The 17560-nt window shown below is 38.9% G+C and overlaps 1 protein-coding gene across 1 annotated transcript in view; it reads left to right on the forward strand.

Annotated features, from left to right (window-relative positions):
* TBCE (tubulin folding cofactor E) overlaps positions 1 to 17560 on the forward strand; it is a 55897-nt gene that overhangs the window by 37160 nt on the left and 1177 nt on the right. The window contains exons 7-15 of the mRNA XM_084622186.1: positions 263 to 359; positions 1848 to 1924; positions 2195 to 2290; positions 4001 to 4065; positions 4146 to 4210; positions 12100 to 12252; positions 13013 to 13166; positions 15020 to 15088; positions 16458 to 16517. Coding sequence (XP_084478312.1) covers positions 263 to 359; positions 1848 to 1924; positions 2195 to 2290; positions 4001 to 4065; positions 4146 to 4210; positions 12100 to 12252; positions 13013 to 13166; positions 15020 to 15088; positions 16458 to 16517 — 836 coding nt within the window. The remainder of the gene's footprint in view (positions 1 to 262; positions 360 to 1847; positions 1925 to 2194; positions 2291 to 4000; positions 4066 to 4145; positions 4211 to 12099; positions 12253 to 13012; positions 13167 to 15019; positions 15089 to 16457; positions 16518 to 17560) is intronic.

The following is a 17560-nucleotide window of genomic DNA, read 5'->3' on the forward strand; positions in this document are numbered from 1 at the left end:
ACTTAAACTAACCCCTTCAGCTTCAGTACTTTAACTAAATTGCAAGGAATTCAGTACTTTAACTAATTGCAAGGAAAGAATTTGCACTCAAACTACCAAGGCATTTTTCTAAATAGGTTGGAAAATATTTAAATATATAAAGTCCTTGACAATGTGCCTCTCTAATCTTATGTGTTCCTTTTTGTTTTGAAATATGAAATTCTAAATTGGTGATTTAGTTTTATGCTGTAGAAATAAGAACCTGTTTATTCTTTTTATACAGTGAAAACAAGATGAAATTTCCATCTGCTTCTATAACCTGTACACTTAGTAAATTGAGGGTTCTGGCACTTAATCGAACTGGAGTAACATGGGCAGAGGTAATGAGCTTCTTACATTTATGAAGTAAATTGTTTTTATTTGTTAGTCATTTGGTTACATGGGTCAGTAAAAACATAATAAGGGCTTACACTTAGTGTAAGGGTGTTACACTAGATCATATAATCTTCCAAAACTGAGTCTGATCTATATTAGAGAAAAGATGCACCGGTATAATTAAATCAGTCTAAAATTCTTGTTACACTGGCATGAAACCCTGATGCGGACGCACTTAAACCAGGTTAAATTGGTAACTTGGTAAATTACTGAATTAAATAGGTTTAGTTTATCTGAAGTTTAACCTGGTTCTAATGTGTCTGCATTAGGGGTGTGTGTTTGTGCAAACTGATTTTCAGTTTGTTATACTGGTGCAACTTTTCTAATATAGATCAGAACACTGACTTTTTTAAAGTTATTTTTATGTGACTGACCCACTTTGATATAACCATACTGAGATTCTTTATGAAATGTGCTTCTGGCATCACTTTGTATAGTAGGTGTTTTAATATGCTTGTATTTATAAAGGAGCAGACAAACATCTGGTAGTATAGAGCCTATTTCTATGAACTCAGATACAACATAGGAAAATGAAAGTCTGAGTTGTTTCCATGCATGGAAACGTGCAAATTGCTTTTCCTGTTAGTTACCCTCGTCTTACACCTTGTGTACACTAGGAAGATGACTTGTTGCTGCCGAGGGGTATCAGCAGTGGGCGTTTTCCCTAGCATAAGCCTGGCCTAAAAGTGACAGATTAAATTGTCAACCTGCCTTTATCAGAAATAATACTGTGCATTAGATCCCATCCAGGACTAAAATAAAATCTTGAGGTTTCTAGGCTAAGCCAATTTGGCATAGTTCCACTGAAAATAGTGGAGATTTTTCAGAGCCCGATATCTTAGAAAAAGCCTTGTTTGGCTAACCTTAGAGTTTTCCCAAGTTCTTGATTTTGTAAACCAAACATGAAAATCCAAATGGAAAATGGTGGTTCACAGAATGGGGGAAGATGGGTGACACTATCCTGAAGTTACAATTTAAATGGCAATGTTGTCGGTTCCCCTGCAGCCTTTTCTTTTTGAAATATGGATTCCAGTCCAGTAACAGTGAATCCTGTAGCTGTGTGGAATCCTAGTGACTACCATCTATCTGTACTAGCAGATGAGATACAGGATCAGAGGTATAGTTACTATTAAATAGGAAGGGTTACTGCAATAAAATACGAAAGCTTATGCTCAAATATATTTGTTAGTCACGAAAGCTTATGCTCAGATAAATTTGTTAGTCTCTAAGGTGCCACAAGTCCTCCTTTTCTTTTTGCGGATACAGACTAACATGGCTGCTACTCTGAAACCTGAAATAAACAGTATTCCAGATAGCTTATTTTAGATAGTTATGGCATACTTTGAATGTGTTTTAAGTAAAATTTATATGATGCACAGATTCTGGCATATATACAGTTATACTACTAATACTAAATGAAGTTTTCCTATTAGGTTCTTCTGTGTGCTCCAGGGTGGCCAGCACTTGAAGAATTGTACCTTGCTTCCAATGATATTACAGTTTTAGAAAGGTATGAGGCTTAGCTTTAAATGCTAAAGTCATCCTTTTGTGATTAATATCCTGTATGCATAAAGTTATATGACATGTCTGATAAAAATTAAACTAAATTCCAGTTGTGGGTTAAATTACCATTACCATGGTAATCTTGCAAAGGAGATTTTGTGTGATCTGGGACACTTGTGTGTGAACACACTGATTTTATTATACAGTTGTGTGTATATGAATGTAAATATTTTAAAACAATTTAAAAACATAATTGCATTTTTTGTAATGCTTACAGACCCATTAACGTTCTACAGACCTTGAAATTGTTAGACCTTTCAAACAACCAATTAATTGATGGAAGTCAACTGCAGCTAATAGCATATCTTCCCAGGTAATTGTTAAAGAACTTTTACTGTAAATTTTGTCATGCTCTGTAAATTGATTCTTTCACATATGCTTAGTGGTTTGAAGCATGATAATATTGCCTTGGTAGTGAAGGTTACAGAATTTTGAAAATTAAGGTTTTTTTGCTCTTTTGTGAAGAGTATCTGAACTATTTAACATAATCTGGGGAAGGATTTAATTTTATTTTAAGATTTAATTAAAGCATGTTTTTATTAAGATATTTATGGAATTAGTGTGTGTTTTTTTTTTTTTTTTACACAACAGTTTGAAGTTCAGATATTGCAATTATAGAGCCATATCCTAGAGAAAACCCTTTTCAGGGCAACTAGCTCTTAGAACCTGTATGGGCTTCCTATGATAAGGAGCTTTGGAGATTGCTCCTGATTTAGGGGGGCAATTCTTTGGTAGTGGATACATAATGCCAGTTGTTATTAAATGCATTAAATAACTGCATATGACCTTCCTCCCTTCCTATATGTCCATCTGATTCTGGGAAATGAGGTTGGGCAACACACTGAATGGATTACTATTCTAATTGGGATGCAGTCAATCAGAGAAGATTTTTATAGGTGGCTATGTAGCCAAGAATGTTTAATTGGCTGGCAGCTCTTGTCTTTTAGCCATGGACATGAAAGGATCCCACAAGATTTTTCCTCTCTTCTCTCCTTCCTTCTAAAAAAAAAAGTGATTAGAGTGCGATGGAGGCAGAGCCTCACTTTTAATCCCTACGATCGCACGGAAGAAGGTACTTCCACCCACCTCCTGCTCCTTTCCCAGTTAACACTAGGACGATGGCTAGACTACAGAGCCTATGTCAGCATAGCTATGCTGGCATAACCCCCTAGTGTAGATGTAGTTTACACCAACAGAAGGAGTTTTTCTGCTGGTGTAGGAACACCATCTGCGCGAATGACATTACCTATGCCAACAGACGCCCTCTTCTGTCAGCATAGCTGCTTCTACAACAGGGATTTTGTCAGCATAGCTGTGTCAGTCAGGGGCGTGGTTTTTTCACATCCTGCAGTAGCTATGCCAATACAAGTTTTAAGTATAGACCAAGCCGAAGAGTTTGTCCACACTGGGGTATTTACCAACATACCTACACTAGTATAATTATTTGCTGCTGCTGTTCCTTGTGTGGATGTTGTCTTTGTGAATTTAAAGTGCCTTTTTTTTGGTTTAGGTTATCTTTTGTAGCGATAACATCTTGTTCCATAGATTCCTGCACAGCAGCATCTTGGTAGTTACAGTGCTGAGCTGGTGTGAAATGCCACTTTGCACTTGGGTATATGATTTAGGAAAAAATACTGTTTTCTCCCTACTCAACTTCATCTACTTCTGTGTCCATTCAAATATGTGGAACCTGATAAATGATAAGTTGCAAAGTTACTTAAACACTTATACCAAAAATAAGGCCCATAAGGGAAGGGAGCAGTAAACTATTTTAAAGAAAAAATCAAGCCATTCTGAAGATTAGTACCTCCAAAGCAAGCTGCCATTTTGAAAGCTTGGAACTCCACTGCTGTCCTTCTGTAAACTGCCTTTTAAACTTGGTTACCAGCTGTGAAGTTGGTAACAATGTTCTATAAATCACAAGGCTTGCTGTCAAAAAGTTAACATGGGTTGTATCACATAAAAACTTTAGTATTTTTACTAAAATCTTTCTAACAGACATACTTTAACTTCTAAATTTCAGATTAGAACAACTAATTCTTTCAAACACTGGAATTTCTTCTATACGCTTTCCTGATGTTGGATTTGGTAAGTAAAGTAAGCACTGTATTATATTTCTATATTTAGATCTTCACTGATGTCTTTTAAATTTATTCTCCTTTTCCTAGGATGCAAGACTAAAATGTTTCCGTTATTACAACGTCTTGCAGTAGATGACAATAAAATATTGCAAGTAAGAAAGATTTTTGGTGACTTTCACATTACTTTAATTTTTTGTTTAACAAGAATTTGTAAAATTGCTTTTTCATTTTCTCTGATTATGTATTATGTAATGGGAAAAAGCCTATGTCAAATTCTTTGACAAACATCTAGCTTTAGTTAGATTTTTAAAAAGCTTTTCAAAACTCAGCTTTACCAGAGAGGATTGGTTTGTTTATTTATTTATTAAATACATTGCAGAGAACTCTGTTTCTGGCCTTTAGCCATTCCCATGCAATGAATGGAACCCAAACACTTCAGCATTCTTCTAGTGCTTGAGTACCTGAAAGTTAAATTGATAGACCTATAGAGTTTCACTGTTTTGTGCTTCAGTGAATTGCAAAAAGTAAACAAACAAATGGTGAAAAATTTATATTGGATTTGAAAATGGTTTTTCAGTGTTAATAGTCCACAGCGGTGATATTAGAAATAGATATAACTGGTGAAGGGAAAAACAGAATTTTGTCTAGACAGTGTCCCGTCTGTGCTCTGGAAGAAAACATAAAATCATCACTGATAAAGTTTGCGGATGACCCGGAAATGGTAAATAACGAAGAGGACAGGTCACTGATTCGAGCAGTCTGGATTGCTTGGTAAACTGGGTGCAAGCAAATAATATGCGTTTTAATACAGCTAAATGTAAATGTGTACATCTAGGAACAAAGGATGTAGGCTATACTTACGTGATGGGGGCCTCTATCCTGGGAAGTAGTGACTTTGAAAAAGATTAGGGGTCACGGTAGATAATCAGCTGAATATATAAGCTCCTAGTGTGGTGCTGTGGCCAAAAAAACTAATAGGATGCTTGGATGCACAAACGGGACTTTTGATTATGAGTAGAGAAGTTATTTTACTTCTGTTTGGCACTGGTGCAACTACTGCTGCTATACTGTGTCCAGTTCTGGTGCCTACAATTCAAGTAGGATGTTGAGGAATTGGAGGGGTTCAGGAACAGCCATGAGAATGATTAAAGGATTAAAAACTATGCCTGTGATAGACTCAAAGAGCTGAATCTAAGTAGCTTAACAAAGGGAAGGCTAACGGGTGACATGATTAGTCTATAAGAATTGACATGGGGAACAAATATTTAATAATGGACTCTTCAGTCTAGCAGAGAAACATAACACAACCCAATGGCTGGAAGTTGAAGCTAGACTAATTCAGACTGAAAGTAAGGTGTTCATTTTTTTACTGAGGGTAATTAGCCATTGGAACAATTTACTAAGGGTCATGGTGGATTCTCCATCACTGACCGTTTTAAAATCAAGATTGGATGGTTTTTTTCTAAAAGATCTGCTCTAGGAATTATTTTGAGGAAGTTCTGTGTTATACAGATGGTCGGATGAGATGATTGCAATGGTCCCTTCTCTCCTTGGAATCCATGACTTGTCTAGTATAGTGTAGGTCTTTCCCACGGTGTCTGACTTGTCATATGGGAGGACTGTGAGATAGATGAATTTACCATTTCTGCAGAATAGCTCTGTGATACTGTCCATTTGTTTGAAGTATGAGCCTGAATCATGATTCTCCCAGTTAGTAGTGCCACGTACTATTACTCAGTCATTGAACAATTTCAATTTGAAGCTGGGACAAGAAGTTAAAAGCAGGTAAGGACTGCGATTCTAAAATCTTAGAGACTTGCACAGTTTAGTGTGGGAAGAATTGTGGCTTTAGCATTAATAACAGTAGTGTTTTGGTGATGTGGTTTTGTTTTTTACTCTTTTCTCCATTCCAAGCAATGGTGTCATGTGGCTAGCAATGTTTACTCTTTTATTCTTCCTCCAGTGATGATGTATTTGAGGCCGAGGACAAAGGCCTTCGTCAGATGTTGTCTAGCCTCTTGATACAGGCTGCTGTTTTCTGCCAGTTTTCTTTCTCTGGCAGTTAGAGGGGCACCAGAAAGTTAAGCCCAACTGGTTTCTAAATTGCTTGTCCTATGCAATACTATTTTCTCCTCCCAAGTTACCGAAATGCAGTCAAATAAGAAACTTGTCATTACTCAGAAAGCAAAAGTCTCATGAGTTGCCATGACTGGGCAACAAAATGGCAGATGAAATTCAGTGTTGATAAATACAAAGTAGTGCACATTGGGGGAAAAAATCCCCACTATACATATAAAATGATGGGGTCTAAATTAGCTGTTACCCCTCAAGAAAGATTTTGGAGTAATTGTGGATAGTTGTCTGAAAACATCCATTCAGTGTGCAGCGGCAGTCAAAAAAGCAAACAGAATGTTGGGAATCATTAGGAAAGGGATAGATAATAAGACAGAAAATATCATAACGCTTCTATATAAATGCATGGTATGCCCACATCTTGAACACTGCATGCAAATTTGGTTACCCCGTCTCAAAAAAGATACATTGGAATTGGAAAAGGTATAGAAAAGGAGAACAAAAATGATTAGGTGTATAAGAACAGCTTCCATATGATGAGAGATTAATAAGATTGGGACTTTTCAGCTTGGGAAAGAGACGACTAAGGGGGGATATGATAGAGGTCTATAAAATCATGACTGGTGTGGAGAAAGTAAATAAGGAAATGTTATTTACTCCTTCTCACAACACAAGAACTAGGGGTCACCGAATGAAATTAACAGGCAGCAGGTTTAAAACAAAAGGTAGTATTTCTTCACACAGTGCACAGTCAACCTGTGGAACTCATTGTCAGAGGATGTTGTGAAGGCCAAGACTCTAACAGGGCTCAAAAAAGAGTTAGATAAGTTCATGGAGGATAGGTCCATCAATGGCTATTAACCAGGATGGGTAGGGATGCAAAACCATGCTCTGAAGCGTCCGTAGACTCTTTGGGCCAGATGCTGGGAATGGGCGACAGGGGATGGATCACTTGATGATTACCTGTTCTGTTCATTCCCTCTGGGGCACCTGCTGTTGGCCATTGTTGGAACACAGGATACTGTGCTAGATGGACCATTGGTCTGACCATTCTTAAGTTCTTATTCATGGTTTTCTCCATTGCCTTTCTAAGTGAAACATTAGTCTTGTGCTACCAGCTTATCACATTTCTTATTTGATGAAGGAAATTGCATCATCATTGCTTTTGTGAAAGGCACGTGTACAAAAGACCTATTATACGTATACTCTCCCGAAAAAGGATATGAAGGGACTAGGGCTGTCAAGCAATTAAAAATATTAATCTCACGATTAAACAATAATAGAATACTATTTAAATATTCTTGGATGTTTTCTACATTTTCAAATATGTTGTTTTCAGTTACAACACAGAATACAAAGTGTACAGAGATCACTTTATATTTATTTTTTTATTACAAATATTTGCACTGTAAAAAACAAAATAGTATTTTTCAATTCACCTAATACAAGTTATAGTACAATCTCTTTATCATGAAAGTTGAACTTACAAATGTAGAATTATGTACAAAAAAAACCTGCATTCAAAAACAAAACAATCTAAAACTTTAGAGCCTAAAAGTCTGCTCAGTCCTACTTCTTGTTCAGCCAATCACTCAGACAAACAAGTTTGTTTATATTTTCAGGAGATAATGCTGCCCGCTTCTTGTTTACAATGTCACCTGAAAGTGAGAACAGGTGTTCAGATGGCTCTGTTGTAGCTGGTGTTGCAAGATATTTAAGTGCCAGATGAGCTAAAGATTCATATGTTCCTTCATTCGTCAACCACCATTCCAGAGGACGTGTCCATGCTGATGACGGGTTCGGCTCAATAACGATCCAAAGCAGTGCGCACCCACACATGTTCATTTTCATCATCTGAGTCTGAAGCCACCAGGAGAAGGTTGGTTTTCTTTTTTGGTGGTTCGGGTTCTGTAATTTCTACATCGGAGTGTTGCTCTTTTAAGACTTTTATGAAAGCATGCTCCACACCTCGTCCCTCTCAGATTTTGGACAGCACTTCAGAGTCTTAAACCATGGGTCGAGTGCTGTAGCTATCTTTAGAAATCTCACATTGGTACCTTCTTTGAGTTTTGTCAAATCTGCAGTAAAAGTGTTCTGAAAATGAACAACGTGCTGGGTCATCATACGAGACTGCTATAATATGAAATATATGGCAGAATGTGGGTAAAACAGAGCAGGAGACATTCAATTCTCCCCCAAGGAGTTCAGTCACAAATTTAATTAACACATTTTTTTAACTAGTGTCATCGACATGGAAGCATGTCCTCTGGAATGGTGGCCGAAGCAGGAAGGGGCATATGAATTTTTAGTATATCTGGCACGTAAATACCTTGCAATGCCGGCTATAAAAGTGCGATGCAAACACCTGTTCTCACTTTCAGGTGTCATTGTAAATAAGAAGCGGGCAGCATTATCTCCCGTACATGTAAACAAACTTGTTTATCTTAGCAATTGACTGAACAAGAAGTAGGACTGAGTGGACTTGTAGGCTCTGAAGTTTTACATTGTTTTGTTTTTGAGTGCATTTATGTAACTCAAAATTCTAAATTTGTAAGATGTTCTTTCACGATAAAGAGATTGCACTACAGTACTTGTATGAGATGAATTGAAAAATACTATTTCTTTTATCATTTTTTTACAGTGCAAATATTTGTAGTAAAAAGTGAACACTGTACATTTTGCATTCTGTGTTGTAATTGTTGTAAATCCATACATATGAATATGTAAAAAAACCACCCAAAATATTTAAATTTCAATTGGTATTCTATTGTTAACAGTGTAATTAAAACGGCAATTAATAAAGATTAATTTTTTTAATCACAGTTGATTTTTTTGAGTTAATCGCGTGAGATAACTGCGATTAATCGAAAACCCTAGAAGGGACCCATGCTGAAAGGTGCTTTATGTCCTCCTCTCCTGTTCACTTAACCATGATTGATTAATAATGAGTTACAATTATTATTATGGTAGTGCCTATAGGCCAGCCAGGAGTGTTCAGACTGTGCAGGCAGAGGCCCTGCCCTGCCGAGCTTATCTGCTAATTAGACCAGACTGACACAGGGTGGGGGAAGCAGAGTGAACAATGTGATGGTGGCAAATGGCAGGTTAGTTTCATGATTTTTTTTTTTGGGCGGGGGGGGAGGGGGGTGGTTTATTTAGGATGGATTTAGCTAAATGGAAAGAAAAGGGAAGGGGGCGAGGGGATGGGGCAAGGGAGTAGAGAGTGAGAGGGGTGGGTGTGGAGTGAAGCTAAGATGAGACTGAGGGAGAGGGAGTGTTTGAGCAAACAGCTAGTGAGCAGAGAAAGTTTCAACTGTAGGAAATTCTTGGAATGCCTATCATAGAATATCAGGGTTGGAAGGGACCCCAGAAGGTCATCTAGTCCAACCCCCTGCTCGAAGCAGGACCAATTCCCAGTTAAATCATCCCAGCCAGGGCTTTGTCAAGCCTGACCTTAAAAACCTCTAAGGAAGGAGATTCTACCACCTCCCTAGGTAACGCATTCCAGTGTTTCACCACCCTCACAGTGAAAAAGTTTTTCCTAATATCCAATCTAAACTTCCCCCACTGCAACTTGAGACCATTACTCCTCGTTCTGTCATCTGCTACCATTGAGAACAGTCTAGAGCCATCCTCTTTGGAACCCCTTTTCAGGTAGTTGAAAGCAGCTATCAAATCCCCCCTCATTCTTCTCTTCTGCAGGCTAAACAATCCCAGCTCCCTCAGCCTCTCCTCATAAGTTATGTGTTCTAGACCCCTAATCATTTTTGTTGCCCTTCGCTGGACTCTCTCCAATTTATCCACATCCTTCTTGTAGTGTCGTGTAGCCTAGAGGTCCCTGCTTTGGCTGTTTCTTCCTCAACTGGCTGGAGTCTTTGGCTGGCTCCTCTCTGCAGTTTTCCCATGAGGTCAGATGTGAGGGGCACCACCTGGGTCCTAGTGCCCCCATAATGTGGTAGGGGCATCGTCTCTTTAGTGGAAGTAGAGGATGTTCAGCACTTTTCAGGGTTGGGCTTTGAGGTTGTCGTTCCAATTTACTCAAAGGTTAATTGGGAACTGGACCACGTGACCTTTGATAGCAAGGCTTACATGATAGCAAAAGAAAGTGTTGTATCCTGAGAGGTATGTTTCTTTGATTTGAATTATTCTTTTAAGGTTTACAATGTTCTTGTGGTTAAAATGATTCATTAAGCTAAACCAATGACAAAATATGATCACGCCTGATGTGCAGTTCCTTGAGCATTAAGTTGGATAGGAATCAGGTGACTGCTAGGGAGTATAGATACACTGCTACTGTTTGGGTGCCCTTTTAAATTATTGGGAAAGCTTGTATTTTCTATATAGATATATTAACTTAACTGTAGTTAGAAATTGGCAAAATCATTGCTCACTAAATGTACATGTTGAGAATGAATTGGATCTCTTGTCTGATAAGTTAAAATTAAATACAAATGCTCATGTTCCAGAAGTGGCATTATAATACAATAGATGCTTGTTTGCAGCAACACCTTGTAAGAGCAACCGCCACGTACAAGCACCATTTCCCCAAGGAACACTTTCACTACTATGAATTGTCGACACTCCCCATAACAGCAACAGCTGCTTAGGAGTAACATAGCAAAAGGGCACTGATATAGTGCTACTAATGAACGCCTACTGTAATTATCTTTAGGTCACAGCTACATTGCTCTTTCCAATCCCTCTCCATGGTTTGAGAGCTTGGAAATGTTAAGTTCAAATGAACCCTATCACTTTTCAGCCTACCCATAACATAATCTGCCTTCATCTCAAATTCTCTTATTCACTTACCTAGCTTCTTTAAACTCAGTCATCAAGAGGCCAAATCTGCTGAACTATCTCTAATTCCTGAACTCCACTTTCCTATCCCTTCTTAATTTATACATTATGCACATGCATGCTGTACCTGCTCATCCTTCCTAGACCTTTATTTTTTTCCTCATCAATTCATCATCCATGACCCTATGTTACAAACTTTCTCTTTTCATTTGACCTTTCATATCTTGATCCTGATCATCTGTCTCTAACCTGCTCTGTTAGAGTATGTCTACATGGCAGTTAGACACCGCAGCTGGCCTGTGCCAGCTGACTCGGGCTCATGGGGCTGCTTAATTGTGGTGCAGATGTTTGGGCCCAGCTGCAGCCTGAACTCTGGGACCATCCCATCTCACAGGCTCCTAGAACTCAGGCTGCAGCCCGAGACCAAACATCTGCACTGCAGTTAAACAGGCCTGCAGCCCAAGCCCCAGGAGCCTGAGTCAGCTGACATGCGCCAGCCCTGGATTTCTATTTGCAGTGTAGACCTAGCCTAGGCCCCTGCTGTACCTTCTCCAGCATGATTCCCTGCAATTCTAGTCTCTCTTCACCATCTAACCCTGCACAGAACATTGCTACCTCTTGCATCACGTGATCCCCCAGTATAATATTAAATTAATGGGTTTCTATAGCCAGTCATGCTCTGAATGCATTGGCTAGGAGGCACTTCAAAATTAAAATGGACAGAAAGCCCTCAAAATAATTGAACTGTGCCATGGAAAGCAATGTCACATCTAGGCCAAGCTTACACCTCAATTCCAGGAATCTCTACATACAATGAACAGAAAGCCTTTCTGGAATGCTGATGTTCTAATATGCATCAATAATTTACACCCACTGAACACTCCCTGCATGTCCTGTTTGCTTTGCCACCGGTTTATCTTTCAGTTCCTTCAAAGGTGTCTTTCATTTTTATAAGCTAAGTGAAGTAAGATGAAAGTGGCATTCAGTAAAGTAGGTTGTGTTGAAATTCAAACAAAAAAAAAAAGATTAGGGTCGGCTAACAGAAGAGAAGTGTCACTGATGATGGTCATTGTGTGGGTAGAGTCTGTCAGGACTGTGTGCTGTTTTGTTCAGACCTTTTTCTTTTTTTAAAAAAATCCAGTTTTGCAATTCTTTCCCCTTTTCACTCCAGTGGTCGTTTATCAATGAGCTTGATAAACTACAATGTTTGCAGTCACTGCACTGTCAGAATAACCCTTTGATGGGCACAGAGAAGAACCCAGAGACAGTGAGACAGCTTATCATTGCCAAAATAGGCCAATTAAAGGTTCTGAACAAATCTGAGGTATGTGGTGGGTTTTTTTTTTCTCAACTAATCACAAAAAAAGTTCTGGAAAAAGTGTCACTGTAAAAGCATTTGGAAAGTGGGAGGGTGTCTGGAGTTTCTTCCTTTGTCTGAATGAATGCATGTGTATCGCTGGAAATCTTCACTTTGAAAATGGACAGAGTCAGGAAACCCTAGATTCTGTTCCTGGCTTTGCCATTAACTCATTGTAACCTTGGGCAAGACACTTAGGTATTTTTGAAAAATTTACCTTAAGTCCTGTAGATGTCAGAAATGGATCTTTCTCCCCCAACATAGGACTTAAATAGGTTTAATAAAACCATTTAAAGTAAATTGCCATTTTTCTTTCCCCCTTTTCAGGTCAGAAATTATAACATATGTACACATTACAACCTCGGTGTTGTCCTTTTCAAAATACAGTATCATTGTATTAATTGATGCTGGGAGATCTTGAAAATAAAGAGAGAACTTTCAAAACCCCATAACTTGTTCCATATTTAAGAAATCATTTAGCTCTGAGCTTTCATGCCTCATGATATTGTTTTCAGACTGTACTCTGAGCGCACTGATGACATTGACTAAACTGAGTCTGAAACAGTTGTGGAAGTTGATTTTTTTTCAGACTCTTTGCAGTTTTATAAGGTGCTGAACATACAAGTAACTAATATCTAGCAATCTTGTCTTTTGAAGGACCCTGAACTTGGGTTTTTTGGAAATGTAGCTTAGTGACACAGTAAGTGTTTTGTACTTGTCAATATAGATCTTTCCTGATGAAAGAAAGGGAGCAGAGCTTGACTATCGCAAAATGTTTGGCAATGACTGGATAACGGCTGGTGGAAATCAGAATCCAGACAAAGACAGACCAAATGAGGAATTTCTTGCTGCTCATCCTAGGTACCAGTTACTCTGCCTTAGTAAGTACAGTGGAGGTGAAATGAAAATTTCCTTGCTTTGGTATTATGTATGTTCTGATGTTTTCAGGGTACAGGGGTGGCAGAGATCTTTTAATTATTTGTCCTTCTGTTCTGGGGGCCCCCTTTATTTTTTCAACTTACCATATTTGAAGAGAAAGGAAGAAAACAAATCAAGGTCAAACAATATAAGGACCTTTCTGCCCACGTGCTCCTACTGGTTTGGAAAAGGCCAGTGTGCAGGACAGTAAACGGTCCTGTAGTCATTATCCCAATCTCCAGCGTTACTGCTTCTAATTAGTTCCAAAACGGCCCTCTGACACTGCCACTCTGCTCCTTTCCCTTTAAGTTTATAGTTTTTTCAGGACAGAAATACCCTTAAGTTGTCATACTCAGTGCCGTGCTGCAGGTCATGATTTCCACCGCAAAAAAGTCCTGTAGTGTCTGCGCAGTAAGGCAAACTGACTTTAAGGAGCTATTTACAGCACACCTGCCTACCAGGACCTTCTGGTCGATTTCTAAGGGGTCTCCCCGTAAGAACATGAGAGGGGCCATACTGGAGCAGACCAATGGTCCATCTAGCACAGTGGCCAATGCCAGGTGCTTCAGAGGGAATGAATGGAAAGGGCAATCATCAAGTGATCCATTCTCTGTGGACCATTCTCAGCTTCTGGCAAACAGATTAGGGACACTCGGAGCATAAGGTTGCATCCCTGTCCTTCTTAATGACTGTTAGTAACTGTTTCCAGAAATTTCAGCCAAAGGAGCACTCCACCAGGCTGGAGATATGATCCTATGCCCTGGCAGCTCCTCCAACAATCTGTAGGTTAAGTGATTTGAATTTCTTGTAAGACAAGGAGATTCTGTAGAGTTAATCAAATAGCTCCTTGTGTATGTTGTCTTCTGATTTCTTGCATATCCAGCCAAATTCTATTCCTCCATTTCCCATTAAGTAAGTAGCTCCTTGTTCCATTTTCCTTCAGTATCTATAGTGGCAGTGTCTATATACTGTCCCTGATTATATCCCACTACAGTAAAGAGACAGATGTAGGCGAGGCTGCCTTCTCAATCAGTCAGTTTTTCAGTTCGCAAAGGGCTTGTGGTGTCCAGTTCCTCAGACTGATCTTTGAATTACATTGCTCTGTCTTGCTGTTAAATTGTGACCCTTACGTTTGTGCTGCAGTTCCTTGGCCCTGCTTTACAACTACCTTCTTGCTTGGTTTTCTTTAATTAGTCCATAATATTGTTCAGATATATGCTATTACAAATACACAAAGCAGAGAAGCATGCTGGCCACAGCTACACACAGACTGTGTTTGTTCCTGGGTTGCTCTCACTGCTCCTAAGAAATGGATGTGAGCTGGAAAAGTGTTCTGGGTTCTGACAAACATGAATACTTCAGGTATCCTATTTTGCTTTTTAAATGCCCAGTATTCAAGTTGCTGTTCCATGCTAAACAATCTTCTCAGTAAGCCTCTGTTTTTTAAAAAGGTTATTATTGAAAATAAGTGAAATTATTCTCAGTATTATTATGTTTACAGGAGTTGAGATCTGCTAATTGATGTTTTTAGCTCACAGCACTGCAGGAGCCCAGCTACTGAGCTGCTTGACTCTGGAAAGCAGGACTGCTTAGCTTCTATGGAAGAATAACAGTGAGAGGCAGTAGAGTTTCATGGTCATTGCATGATCTGGATACCATGTTGTCCCACAGATAATTACTGGGAAGTTTTCCTATGTGATGACTTAAACCAGAGAAAGATATTTCAGCTAAAATTCTACACAACTTTCTTTTGTTTTTACCTTCTGTTTCCCGCTAATCTAGTTTGTTAATTCCATTTTTGTGTGTTTTTTAACAGAATATGGTGCTCCTGAAGAAGGTGAATTGAAACGACAACAGCCTTTCATTCTGAAAAATCAGCTGCTAAGTAAGAGGCCAGAAATTAATAAAATTATATATTTTGCATTTAAAATACTCTCCCTGAAGTAGTAAGGAAGAGGTGCTTTAAGTACCTTTGAAGCCAATTTGTACACCAAAAAGGAACAGTAAAGGGCACAAAAATTGCCTTCCACTTCATCTTGAAGTTGAATACACTTCCCAGAAACAAACTGATAGTAAAGGTTTTAGGGATGTATTTCCAGCTTTATTAGCATGGCATGTGTCAGGATCTCCCTTGTAAAGGTTCCTCGGACAGCCTTAACTCTGGTCCCATGTAGCTGCTTTGCAGACTGTACAACTGTGACTTATCTGGATGTATTACTTTTTGAGACATCAGTGAATTTTGGACAGTATGATCCCTGCAGACTTTCAGGATATAGCAGGGAGGGTGAATAGGAAGTATTATAACCATGGTATGCTTTAAGGATTGGTAGGGTAGACTGGGCTACTTTGATCCCTCGTGTCCCCTTATCCCCCATATGCATGCCAGAAAACACTATGATCCATGGGGGAGGAATAGCTCAGTGGTTTGAGCATTGGCCTACTAAACCCACGGTTGTGAGTTCAATCCTTGAGGGGGCTATTTAGGGATCTGGGCCAAAAATTGGGGATTGGACTAGATGACCTCCTGAGGTCCCTTCCAACCCTGATATTCTATGATTCTAAGGTCTGTGAGAGCTAATAGTTACAACCTGCCTTGGGCTATGGAGCTAAGATCCAAGAGTCAGAATCCAGTCAGATTAATATCTTCAGAGACTCAGCCTTACAGTTGAATGTAATTATCCTTGCCTTTCCAACCAGAGCATTTTTAAATTTTGAGGTAGGGAGCCATGATTGATTTAGCCAGTCTAATGGGAAACAAAAGCTTTCATTCTGCTGACTTGAACGGAAGTCCTAAATCAGGGGTACTTCTGTCAATCACATTTAAAAACCTTGGTATGTGGAAGGGCATTTATATATATATAAATTTATTTTTAAAAATGCTGCCTAGTATTCAACAACCTCCCTTTTTATTGGGGGCTTGGGAGAATGGCAGCCTGGGTTTTAGCTTTCTGGGATGTGCATTCCCAACTGAGCAAAAAAAAATCATGTCCCTCTTCGGGGGGCGGAGGGGGGGGGGAGGGGAGGAATGACTTTAGAACATTTGATCCATCCTAACTGGCATATTCACTGTTTGTGTTTTGCAGTTCACTTACTAAGTTGGAATTCCCTGCAGGATTTATGCAAATTGTATTCACACTTAAAGAAACAGAAATTAGATCCACTGGTACCAGGCATTAAAGTTCATATAATGAAACTGTACTCAAACTTCAGTTACACTTCTCATTGTGACTGACTTTGTCTAATTTTTTTTAAAGCTTTGACAATTAAATGTCCAGACCAACCGGATCAGAAACCCATAGAGAAGAAACTACCAGGTAAGAACAGGAATGTTAATTGTTTGTTTCAATGCCTCAGCAGTTCCTTTTGTGGTCTCTCCCCCTCCCCCTTTCTTTAAATGCTTCCTTTCCTGAAGAAATCTGGAGGCAGCTGCTTCAGAATGCAAGAATGCTGCTGAGAGGAGGCAAAGACCAACTTCTTCTCTTTACTGGGGCTAGTTTTTGGTGGAGGAGTTGCTAGCAGGATATGCAACCTTTCACCTCAAGGTTAGTAATGACAGTCATTACCATATGATGGCTGTACAGTAACATGTGGAAAACAAGCTATAGTCAGTCCAGTTCCTAGCGGATGCTTATACATCACAAGACTTAAGTTGGCACTGAGTGGCCAATGACGAATTTGCATGAGCATGAGCCAGTCAAGGGATACCTGTATGATTTTACCAACCTCTCTGCATTTGATAAATAATTTCATATTAACCTTAAACTTATAAAAAGTACTTGTGGAAGTACAACTAAAATTTGGTTGCCCTCAGACTTGTTTGTGATTGATGGAAAGGTATTTATATGTAGTCTCCCAGAAGTGGGAAAAAAATTGAATCTTATGCTTTGTGTAGTGATAGCATTGTAGCCCAAATTAGTTTCTGTGCTGTTTGGGGGGGCTCTCTGAGCATGATATTGTAAATGCACAAAAAATATTCATCTTCAGTATAGGCGACATGCTCCAAATTATGGAGCTGAAATTTTGCTAAGTTTATGGCTTGGACATCAACTCTGTGTTCCTTGCCTGTTTAGAATAGTCAGGGAAGACTAAGGCAGGAATTTAATCTAATGAAAGGAGATTCTCTAGAAAATGACATACAGCAATGACTATTATAAGTAGACCTTATATTCAGTTATGTCTAAACTAGAACGTTCTCCTGCCTCTTCACATCATCAGCTCTACTCAAGGCTTTGAAGGTCTGAGTTCTACTGACCTAGCTAAACCTCAAGGGAAGAACTGCTGTTAAATATTTAGACACATACTAAATGTCTGAATTTGTTCTATGAGGAAAGACTTATTCAGTTTTTATTCTAAAATA

This window comes from Lepidochelys olivacea (assembly GCF_965140295.1).
Source record: "Lepidochelys olivacea isolate rLepOli2 genome assembly, chromosome: 3".
NCBI lineage: Eukaryota > Metazoa > Chordata > Testudines > Cheloniidae > Lepidochelys > Lepidochelys olivacea.